This window comes from Xenopus tropicalis, chromosome 2 (genome assembly GCF_000004195.4).
Source record: "Xenopus tropicalis strain Nigerian chromosome 2, UCB_Xtro_10.0, whole genome shotgun sequence".
In the NCBI taxonomy this organism is placed as follows: domain Eukaryota; kingdom Metazoa; phylum Chordata; class Amphibia; order Anura; family Pipidae; genus Xenopus; species Xenopus tropicalis.
In genome coordinates this window covers 122,305,163-122,317,870 of record NC_030678.2, presented here as the reverse complement: position 1 = coordinate 122,317,870, position 12,708 = coordinate 122,305,163, and the positions used below count along the sequence as shown (strand labels likewise).

The window sequence follows — 12,708 nt, the reverse complement described above, 5'->3', positions numbered from 1 at the left end:
TTTTCGTACAAGGGCGATTGGTAGTTTAGCTGATCATCCAGGTTAGAAAATTTTGGTCACGTAATGATAAAATCTGTGCCTGTATTGTGTACCTGATGATATCCTTGGGGACCTACAATGGAAGTCACTTTCGTACAATTGGTGTCTGCCAGAACATCCTCCAATATTTATTTTTAGGGCTTTATCCCACAATTTTAGTCTGAAAGTTAGTTTCAGATCATTGCATTTAAATGTATGATGATATCTGATATCTGAACATTGGAAGAAGATTAATATCTGAACATGTGTGGCTACCTTTAGCCTGTTGCATTGTAGGGGATCACTTTGTCAGGTGAGGTACTACCCCCCCCCCCCCCAGTAACTATTTTTCCATTCTCTTTTGGCCGGCACTTAGTTTCAGTGTAAAAAGTAATTTAGTGTAGCTAACTTATTGTATTACCGTTGGGTTGAGTTACCGCCCCCCCCGCCCTTAACATCTTCCCAATTCTAAGTGGGCTTAATATTGCCTGTTGCATTGTAGGGTATCACCCGGTTGGGTGATGTACCCCCCCCCCCCCCAGTAGCAATATTTTCCCCATTCTTTTTGGGCAGACGGTGGGTTACAGTGTGAAAAGAAGGTCTTATATATGGTGGGTTTTCCAGCCAGTTCTTCACTGTGGACTTGGTTGTGTAGTTCAACACCATGAGGGTGTTATCTGTGCCCATACACCTTCAGATCCGCTCGCTTGGCGATGTCGCCAAGCGAGCAGATCTTCTCCCGATAGCCCTCAGGGCCAAATGATCATATTATAACGACGGGTATAGGCAAAGTCAGTCCGGGGACCGCATCAACGAGCCGATGCGGCCCCCGATCCGACTAGATTTTTTAACCTGCCCATCGTTATCTGTCCGATTTCAGGCCAGATATCGGTCGGGCAGGCTCGTCGGTAGTGGCCATACACAGGCCGATTAGCTGCCGAATTGGTCTAAGGGGCCGATATCGGCAGCTAGAATCGGCCCATGAATGGGGACCTTTACTTTCAGATTTAAGATTTTGTTTTTCTCTGGAAACCGTGCCTCATCATTTTACTTAGGCTCAAAAAGTGCCCTGTTTACATGGAATGAGATTAATGTAGATCAATAAACATTACTTGATTGCTGCATTTTAGCTGTAAGAGTACACAGGGTGTATTTTTGAGCAATGGCTAAGTGGCAATCTGCAAAGTTAGTTGCAGTCTCATGGAGATCCCCACTCAGCAGTCAGGAGAGGGGTGGGAGCATTCTGGGAATGATTACATTACATTAACATTTATTTATAAAGCGCCAACATATTCCGCAGCGCTGTACAATAAGTGGGTTACATACATTGGACATACAGAGTAACATATAAAGCAATCAGTTACCGATACACAGTTGCACGGGCACCTGTGGATAAGCCCACAGGCTCATCAGTCAGGTAAGAGGAGCAGTACAATGTCCTGGATCATCCCTTAACACAACAAAGAGTATGTATTCTGTTAAGATGGAAAAATGAAACCTTTTTGCACATATTGTACAATTGGGCACAATCCATTCTTTTAGCAAGTAGAGAAATTTGTTTATAGTCATTTCTGTTTTTAAAAAAGGCCTGGTGCATGCCACACACAGGCCAATCTGTATGTTTGATCTGCTACTTGAAGAGCTAGATCTATAGTCAGTCAGGAAAAACAACTGATAAGTCAAATTTGCCAAAAAAGTAAGAACAACTGGTTTGTTTCAGAAATCCTGCATGCTGTAAAAGCTGTAACACTGGGCTTTTTTTGTGGTTGAGGTATAGGTTTGAGTGCACCTAAACACATTAGGGAACTGATGTTCATAATACAATAAAATAGAGATATATGTGTTAAAGTCACAAACATGCACGTATTTACATCTAAAAAACACATACTGTATTAGTGCAGCATATGCATTTTGGGGTACTCAACATTCATTTTTAGTATAGAGGCACCAAATCCACTTTTCCTTTATTTGGCTGAATACTGAATCCTACATGAAGGATCAAATCTGAGCCCCAATTTGCATGTACATTGAGTGAAATTCCTGAAACAAACTAAGCACATTAAAAAAAATCAGCATTTTTCATTTTCATGTAGCCTAAAATTGCAGGAGTTTAAGGGTTCAAGGATTTGGTGCATCCTTAATCTTTAGCTGTACAAAACTGGACTGGTATGTTAAGTTTATGTGCATTGTCACACAAAATGTTTTGCAATTTGAGTCTGTAGGAATCAGATGTATTGGTGCAATACTCTGCTGAACTTATCCTTCTGCAGTTTCAACATGCTACAGACTTGGTCCTAATTTAGGCAGTTAGATTGACAGTGACAACCATGACTGTGGAGATACATAAAGGTCTGATGTGATCTTAGTCCCACAGACACTTAGGGGCTGATTTACTAACCCACGAATCCGACCCGAATTGGAAAAGTTCCGACTTGAAAACGAACATTTTGCGACTTTTTCGTATGTTTTGCGATTTTTTCGGATTCTGTACGAATTTTTCGTTACCAATACGATTTTTGCGTAAAAACGCGAGTTTTTCGTATCCATTACGAAAGTTGCGTAAAAAGTTGCGCATTTTGCGTAGCGTTAAAACTTACGCGAAAGTTGCGCATTTTTCGCGTAAGTTTTAACGCTACGCAAAATGCGCAACTTTTTACGCAACTTTCGTAATGGATAGGAAAACTCGCGTTTTTACGCAAAAATCGTATTGGATCCGAAAAATTCGTAAAGAATCCGAAAAAATCGCAAAACATACGAAAAAATCGCAAAGTACCGATCATTACGAAAAAAACGCAATCGGACTCCATTCGACCCGTTCGTGGGTAAGTAAATCAGCCCCTTACACTGTCTTGCTATGCAAAGGCCTGCTGAGATCTGCCAGAATAATAACATCACAAGTTTTATCTGATTATTAATTGTCAAATGAGACACACACAGCAGGAGAGAAGGCAGCCTGTGTGAAGAATTACAGTGTACCTCTTTTTGTGTAATTTGGACTATATTATATATGAAGTAGTATTATTGGTATTAGGCTCCCAGATTTGTATCATTTGTGTTTTTGTTTTCAGAAATTAAAAAATCCAAACCTGTTATTGAAGTTTAAAGTTACAATTTTTCCTCTTGTGATTATTATAAATCTCTGTGTTTAAGCATCTGTGTTTTTAATCATTACCAGTTGTAGCAGTCTTTAAAACCCTCAGTATTCCTGCTGCTATTTACCTACAGTAAATAAATCCTATCTTATTCTTACAGAGGATGCTGGGAATATACAGCAGCTTTCGCATACCAAGTTTATTATTCACAAAGGGCGTGAACACTGTACTGCTGAAAAGCAACTTTCTCTGTGTCTGTTTACCTGTATTGATGTGGGAACAGTTTCAGTTGCTTGTGTTTACAAACTGATACCAGCAATTAGACTAATGCTGGCATGATTACACGCTAAAAGCTTCAACAGTGTTTATTACAGGGACTCTAAGCAGCAAGGTAAATGGGCACAGGTGCTTTTAAATATAGATCTATTGAACTCCCACATCATCTGTCTCCTTTAGCAGATTAGTGCAACAGAAATATATTATTATCCCATATTACAGGCATGAAATCCCTTATCTAAAAATTGACTGTGGTGAATTCTTGGCTATTGGGGCAAAGCTGCAGTCAGGTGCATCTGGAGTCACGGCACATGGGATCAGCTACTTTAAGAATAGTATTTTTAGATAAGAGTTTTGTTGCCTGTTAAGAAAGCCATGTCTGGAATATTTGCCGTTTTGAAGAGAATCAGCAGATAAGTAGCATGTTTGGGGCTCGGGATGGAGCACACAAGAATCACATCAGTACATACAAACTCCTTGGCAAATAGTGTCTTTAATTTAATGAACCATAGCAGAGTAATGATTTATGTTAGTAATCATGTAAGTTTGTGTGTGCCTACTGATATTGCAACATATTTTCCTGGTCAACAACTTATATAAGAACAGGGCGAGGAACAGATGTTAACTAGTTTGTATATTCACTATTCTGGGAATATCTGTGTCTAGTTGATTGTTTCAATTTGTGAACAATATTAGGCAAGTGTGAAAGAGAAAGAGATTAGAATTTTAGGGGTAGTTTAGATGCTTGGTCTATCAATGTTTACATTAAATTTTAAAATAATAAAGGATTTAATAGAAAAGGAAATGATGTAGCCATGAAGAAATGTTATCAGGAAGTCTGTAAATAATTTCTACACAGAGGGAAAAGTGGTGAGAAATTAGGTACATTGGCAATATTTTAACTGGCAAGTAGTAGTATAAAAGTAATCTAGGTGTAGTTAGATTTTGTTACTATGCTTACCAATAAAAACAGAACTATTTATCTAAAATGAAAAAACAGGTAGACCATGCTCATTGTGCATCTTCAATGGTTCCTGCAAAACTGAATTGATAATTGTGTTATTTGTCAGTATAATAATTTCTTCATTTACCACATGAAAAATCAATTTATGGGGCAACTGAACCGATGGCAAATGGCTTACGTAATGTGTTTTTTTTCCTTGTAGGTGTGGAGTGTGGAATAAATGCTGATGTTGACAAACATCTTGAAATGGGGAAAAAATTATTAGCAGCTGGACAACTGGCAGACGCTTTATCTCATTTTCATTCTGCTATTGGTGTGTATTTTTTACATCAATATATTTTTCTTTCACTGGTTTCTTAACACTGATGTTATTTAAGGTAATTGTATATTATGTAAAAGTGCCTGTCATGCTAGTGTATTGGTGAATGGGGTATACATATAGATAAAGGAAAATGGATGCAAAATGTTTAATTTTATTATTTTATTGCCCCCTCCCTAAGAGCCAGGTGTCGGGGCTAAGTGAATCCCCCCCCCAGACTTAAATGTCAGTTGAAAGCATTGCATTTCTGGCTAACCCCAGGCACTAGCACAGGACAGTTACTCAGCTGTATATTCAATATATTTAATGCACAGGATAAAAAATAAATATAAGAGACTGGATGAAAGAAATCATGTATGACTTGATTTGTTGACTTGATATATATTGTGCCACTTTAATATAGTGAGCCAATTTAGGGAAAAAAAATCTTCTTTATAAGTGGATATAGGGGTGGGTATTCAATCAAAGGCTTAAATACTGTGTAAAACCCACAAATACATCATTTCTGCATGTCTGATGGTTTTTTTTTTTTTCATTTTGTTTTTTCTTTTTTTTAGATGGAGACCCAGATAACTATGTCGCCTATTACAGAAGAGCAACAGTATACCTGGCGATGGGCAAATCTAAAGCTGCCATTCCAGATTTAAGCAAAGTGATTGAGCTAAAGCCAGACTTCACTTCAGTATGTAATATTTCTTAACCTTTGGCTTAAAGTATTTTCAAGATTCCTTAATACCATTATTCATTATACAGAGTATCAATTACATTTCTCCAGGCCCCATGGTGCATTTCCATAAGAATAAAACAATAACATCTACATAGCCCAACATCTGAGCTTGAGATTAAAGAGGACAGAATCTGCTTTATAGCTCTAAGCAAATAGTTCTAGCTATAACGACTGGGTGGCTTTGTCCTAACATAATTTTTTGTGTGTTTTCTATTTTTAAAACATTACCTGTTGTGCTGTGCTTCTTTGTAATCAATGTATTGTACATTTTGCAGGCAAGAGTACAGAGAGGACACTTACTATTAAAGCAGGGGAAACTTGATGAGGCAGAAGAGGATTTTAAGAAGGTGGTAAGTTACAGTTTAAACATGGGTAAATGTTATGCAACACTTGACAGAATCCTGATTTCCTACATATTCAGAATAAGAAAAGTCAACAGACAATTCTTTAAAGAAATGCTCTTTTTTGTTTAAAACTAAACTGTCATTACAGTTCATTAAAATAATACTCATACAAGAAAATAATGTAAAAGGATGGTAAAATTAAAGAAACCACCCTAATCTTATGCCCTTTTAATTACTGTATTTGATTCTGTAGTGATAGATTTTTCTTTGGGGCAGAATCATCAAAGTACGAGTTCAAATCCCGAAATGGGATTAAATACAATAATTTCTGATGATCCGAAATGCTTACGAAAAAATCGTAATAGTCACGATAATATCGTAATGGCATTCTGAAAGTCACAGAATTTTTGTATCCGAACAATCGTAAACGGTGGAAAAACCTTTCTGACTTTGATCCTTTCGTACTCATTGTGACAAATACGATTTTGTTGTGCAAATTGTCGCAAAGTGTGAAAAAGTCACAAAAAATACACACAGTACGAAAACTTAAAAAAATACAATTTTTTTGTATTCGGAAACAATCGTACTTTTATAAATGTGCCTCTTTGTATATTGGATAGCTGTACTGGTATTTTTATATACCATTGTAACCTATTAGTGTGCATAATAAATCATCCCCTGTATTTTGCACCATGCATTCTTTCTATTTTAACAAGGCCCAGTCTTTTGTGCTATATAAAAAACAGCCCCACAACTTAATGTTTTAACCACCATAATCTGTTTCCACGTATATTGATTTGAACTTGCCAAAAAGATATATCTTGCTTTTATCTGACTAAAACCCTTTTTCTGGTTTGCAACTGAGTTACTTTAATTAAAACTCTTTTTGTGCAGTTCTCTTATCCTGGACAGTGTTATGCAGAGTCCTTGAGAGATATGGTTTATACACACCTGCAGTGAAGTAAAGGTGGTTGGTAGCTTCATGCTGCTTTGCTTTTCAAAAGAGAGAAGTTAGCAGTAATTTAGAATATGAAATAGCAATTCCAAGAAATATTTCGGAAAGAAGATAAATACAGGAAGCTCAATAAATATGGAAGAACATTTCTGGTCTTGATAATTTACTGTTATGTTTGATGTGCCTGGGGTATTTTTTTTTTTTTTTTTGGGGAGCTACAAGTTATGTTAAGTTATGGTGTTTTTCTTTTCTCTCTAGATGTATTACATAGTTACATAGGGTTGAAAAAAGACCAGAGTCCATCAGGTTCAACCCTTCGAAGTAAACCCACCACACACAACCTACATAAACTCACATACATAAACTATTATGATAAAGTAAGCAGTGTAATTATTATGAATTACATGTATTAAGTTAAAAAAAAAAAAATCTGCTTCTCCCAGAGATAGTGTTAGGTTAGATTCTGGAGAAGCGATGGGGACCTGTGCTGGGAGCTGCATTTTTCTGCAGACCTTTCTTCTCCTTTAATAAACCTGTATTTCGACTGCAGATCAGTCAGTGCCCTTATACTTCCTGTGCCCCCCAGCAGTTGCAATGTGTGTACTTTGTCTATATTTATGCTGCTGGCTCTCACATAGGTAGGGGTTGCCAACCCTTTGGGTGTGTCAGTGGCCCCTGGATATTGATGGAAGTTAAGGCATCAATTGCTACTACACATACCCTGTCCTTCCCTTTACTCACTATTAGAATACAGTACTGGAATAACTTAAAACATGGAAATTTTCTACCTGATTCAATCTTTATATATTTGCACAGCGTTTACTCTGTTAGCCCTCCGATTATGAAATGGAAGATGCAAAGCGATATTGGTGCTGGGCTTGTTAAATGTGCATAGCTATAATACATGGAAATATGTTTTAATTTCAGGTACTAATGTTAAAAAATAATTTAAATGTTGGTGTGTACATTGGCTATATTTTTCTTTTGTAGCTAAAATTAACGATATTTTATCAAGTTCAGTAAAATATTAGCTTTGCAAACAGATGCACCTTATCTGTAAGTGTCTGGAAATCTACTGAAGGCACGCAAAGCCATTAATCATCTCCATAACTTTCCCCTTGCAAAATATTATGGACTAATCAGCATCCCTGCACTGTATTGATAAGCTCCAACACTAAAAGAACCTGTCTGCATCTCACCCAGTGTATGAATATAAGCTGTGAGTGTTTTCTATAGAAATTAAAACATTTCAGGTTTTTTTTTTTTTTAATTGGAAAAAAATCTCACATATATATTTATTATTACCTTAAAACCATTTTAACAATATATGTGAAAGTTGCTTAGACTTGCGTTTTCTTCTATTATGCAAAAAAAACGTTTTAGCGTATAGAGCCTACTGCCCTTTCTCTGTAGACAGAAAGTTAGGCATTTACCACTTGTTTCCAAATAGAGTGTATAAGATGTAATGTTGACCCACTGAGCGTGTGCAGTGAGAACATGGCATCGCTGTAAGTACTACCATAATTTTACACCTCCGTGGACTTTGCAGTTACATATCTGTGGTACACTTGAGTAGTTAAAATTATGCAAATAACTTGTGTATATTATGCAGTTTTAATAACCATGCTGATTGAAACAAGGGATGATGAAGTCTCTTTATGAGGTGGCACTGAGCCTGGAGCTCAATTGAGGGCATGTAACCTGGGTCACTTGGGAGCATTCTGTGTAGGATCTGCATTTATGCTTTAAGAATTTAGGGGGGGGGGGAGAGCCATAGCAGGTAAGAAAGGGCTTGAGGCGCAGGTAGGCAGAATAAGTCCTTTCACACCTAGGGGCACATTCATCAAAGTACGAGTTCGAATCCCAAAATGGGACAAATTCAGATTAGATACAATAAATCGCAAAATAAAAAAAATGCTTACGAAAAATCGGAATAGTCGCGATATCGTATTGCCGATCCAAAAGTCACAAAATTTTCATATTGATCGATCGTATACGGCGGGAAAACCTTTCCGACTTTGATCCTTCTGTGCATGATGTTGGAAGCCTCCCATAGGACTCAATAGCACTCTGCACACAATACCGAAGCTTTCGTACTCGGCTCTGTACAAAAAATTTGCGCAAATGTACGAAAAAGTCACAGAAAATATGCAAAGTACGACCAAATGCGATTTTTTTTATTTTGTACCTGTCATACTTTGATAAATGTGCCCCTTAGTGTGTAGTATTTCTGTATATTTTAGCAACTTAACTTAAGTTGTACTGCATCAACAGTACCAGCCTATAAAAAAGTAGGTACAAATCATGGGTAACCTGCACCCTCTCCTTACCTGTCACTGTAGGGGTCTGCGTCTCCTATAGTTGCACCTCCAGTAATCTTAACAATTTTTTTTTACATGAGGATTAGATTTTGTCTGAAATGTAAGAGCCATGTGCCCCTTGTCAAAACAATTTAGAATGTTCAAGACTGTTCTGCAGGCAGAGGGGACAGCATGCACTAATAGACATGACAGCTGTGGGTGTCTGTCCCTTACCACAAATCTATAGCATTTGTAAAGGGATGGTAGTCTAGACAGATAATTCTCCTGCTGTTGGCATGATCTTAAAGGAAAACTATACCCCCTAACAATGTAGGTCTCTATAAAAATATATTGCTTAAAAAACTCATGTAAAACCCTGCTTCATCTAAATAACCCGTTTTTATGAAAATATACTTTTTTAATAGTATGTGCCATTGTAATTTTAAGAATTAACGGCCACCTCCTAGGATTGTAAGATTCACAGTGCACACAAACAAGCCATAGCACACATCCCATAAGAACCCCCGCCCTTAGGAATGTGTGATCTGAGCTTCCAAGGGCTATAACTGCAGCAGGAAGCTACCAACACCAAGATAAAATGGCAGCTGCTATCGGAGAGAGCTTCTAGGGCTCTTTACTCAGGTATGGTAAAGCTTTCTGCTGAATAAATATTGCATTCTAGGTGGCACTAATGTGGCGAATCTATTGGCAGTAAAATGCCAAAATGACTTTCCTTCTCCTTTTAAGTATTCATTCTGGGGGTATAGTTTTCATTTAAAGGGGCTCTAAATGTTTAAAGTAAAGTGTATGATTTTACTGTAAGAAAACATCAGCTAATGTTTAGGTGACCTCCAGTAACTGTCTAAAAGAAGAATAATCACAAATATTGTTGTTCTAGTTATATCCTATTGTAGAATAAGTATAGTTATCTGTTGTAGCTAAACAGCATACTAAATACAATAAATATTTTTGATTTTAATTATCAGAATCCAAGTAGCACCATGAATAAGTAAACAGAAATCAGTCTAGTTTTCTTCCAGTAGATGGCATGAGTGTATAAGATAGGCACTGATATTTTATATTCATGCCTTAGTGATGGACTATACATAACGGTCAGAGAGACCTGCTGCAGCCCAAGAAGTCATGCATGCTAAGCTACAAGTCAGCTACATGTCACGCTACTGTCACACATCCAATTAAAAGCTGTAGAATTTTTAAAAATCAGAATGTTCATCTGTGTCTATATTATAATGATGCAAGCACCAGTAACTAAGATTCATGCATTACTTAGGGGCTGATTTACTAATCCACGAATCCGAATCCCGAATGGGAAAAAATCGGATTGGAAACGAACATTTTGCGACTTTTTCGTATTTTTGCGATTTTTTTCGTCACCGTCGCAACTTTTTCGTAGCCGTTACGACTTGCGCGAATTGTCGCAACTTTTGCATAGCCATTATGACTTTCATGAATTGTCGCGACTTTTGCATAGCCATTATGACTTTCGTGAATTGTCGCGACTTTTGCATAGCCATTACGACTTTCACGAATTGTCGCGATTTTTCTGTATTGAGCGCTCGAAAAATTTGCAACAATTTGCGAAAAAGTCGCAAAATACCGATCATTACGAAAAAAACGCATTCGGACGCTTTTCGGACGTTCATGGATTAATAAATGTGCCCCTTAGAGTGCACAGTTAGTTCTGCAACATTGTCATCTGTGGCACCTCTAGATTGTCTCAAATTATTTTTTTTACTCTACCCTATTCCTGTCATGTGGGGTCCCATTAGGGCACTAATCTCAATATACTTTTATCGGCAGAGTTTAGAATTGCTCAGTTACCAAGTGCTATCTGTATTTTGCTCCAACTACTTTTAAGACCTCATCTTGCACTGACCAATCCTTACTTAATTGGTCTTTTCCCTAGTCTAATCTGTCATGTGAGGGCTGTTTACACTTATTCCCTGCCTTTATTACACTCAGTGGAGGTCACAAGGGACACTCCCAGATAAAATCTTTTGCCTCATAGAAAAATGCTGGTCAGCCTGATCCCTACAGGACTAACCAGTTAGGGTTGACTATCATGCTACACGCTAGGTACATATTTCTCAAACTTTCAAACACTGTAATATTGATTTATACAGATTTAATACCACCAATTTTAAAGGAGAAGGAGTTAATCTCAGGCATACCTTCAATAGTGCCCTTAAGTCTCCCCATATTTCACCTGTTCAGATGATTAGAAGCCAAACAGGAGAATAAAACGCTGAGCTCTGTAAAAAAAGTTCCTATAATGCCTCACTCCTGCACCAAGAGCAAGACCAGTGTCATGCGCAGTTAGTAAGACTATGGGGCAGATTTATCAAAACACGAGTTCGAATCCCGAATGGGAAAAATTCGGATTGGAAACAAAAATTTGTGAAGATCACAAATATCCCGAAAATGCTTAAGAAAAAATCGTATTAGTCATGATAATATCGTATTGCTGATCTGAAAGTCACAATTTTCGTACCGAATGATTGTAAACAGCGGCAAAACCGATCCGATTTTTTTGCACTAAAAATACGAAAAAGTTGCGGAAAATATGATTGGACCGATCGAACGAACGCTCAGAGCGTTCGTGGATTAGTAAATCTGCCCCTATGAGTCAGCTTCCTGCTGATTGGCTCAGATCCACATTCCTAAGGGGGGGGGGTGAGTTCTTAGCATTCTTGAGGTAGGGGGAAGCAAGAGAGGGGAGAGAACAGAGAGCTGCGTGTCTCTGGCAGAGGAAAACAGACACAACAAATCTTTTGACAGGGAACTGCAGCGTTTCTGTGAGTACTTTTGGCTGAATTTAGATAGACCTTTCTGATAAAGCTTACTTAGTTTTTACCTTTCTTTCTCCTTCAATCAACATTGTGCATTGCAGTATAACATGTTGATGTGGATTATAGGCTTAGAATCAGCTTGTGTTTTGACTAACTGCAGTGCACAGGGTTGAAATGATTCAGTAGAAGAACAAGGCAATTGCTTCTAAGCTCGCAACCCTGTGTTTTTTCACTTTAGACTTAAACCAGTCATACAAAACTTTTTTTTTTTTTTATAATTTTACCAGTTTTTTTAAGATTTTCGGTAAATGTATGGTGGTCCCTACCCATATCTATATGCTTAAGGAAGTGAACAGGAGCCACAGCTGCACTTTTCTGCTGAACGGTAAAGAAGCATTCATACTATGTATGGCTCCTCCTACTGTATCCAAACATTCAGCCTTCTTCTGCTCTGCCAAACCAAGACAAAATCCATTAGACAGACGTAAAAAGGAAAACCTGTTCAGATTAATCCTGTTTCTGAGTAAGTTATCTTTCCAAGTAAAGTTGTGTTGCAAACAGCGCTTTGCTTCACACTGCTAGCCAAGCTCTAAACCAAAATTAGCACAGACGGACATTCTGTTTTTGTATGGTTAGTAATGGCTGCCCAGGAATTTTGAATTGCAAACTAATTCTAAAGACGTCTTACAGATAAGCTGAAGTAAATATACCTTTTGGTGTTTCACTGTTGTGCTTCTATGTAAGGCCTGAGTTAAGGTGCCCATACACGTGAAGATCCACTCGCTTGGCGAGGTAGCCAAGCGAGCGGGTCTCCACCCGATATCCCCACCTACGGGTGGGCGATATCGGGGAACATGTAGGCTAATTTGATAGTTTGGCCCTAGGGCCAAACGATCGAATTGT

At 37.8% G+C, this 12,708-nt stretch overlaps 1 protein-coding gene across 2 annotated transcripts in view; it reads left to right on the top strand.

The window, feature by feature from the left end:
• The window catches only part of dnajc3 (DnaJ heat shock protein family (Hsp40) member C3), a 96,753-nt gene that overhangs the window by 771 nt on the left and 83,274 nt on the right, over window positions 1-12,708 (top strand). For both annotated transcript variants that reach the window (NM_001011485.1, XM_012956881.3), the window contains 3 exon segments: window positions 4,553-4,663; window positions 5,227-5,351; window positions 5,672-5,746. In NM_001011485.1, coding sequence (NP_001011485.1) covers window positions 4,553-4,663; window positions 5,227-5,351; window positions 5,672-5,746 — 311 coding nt within the window.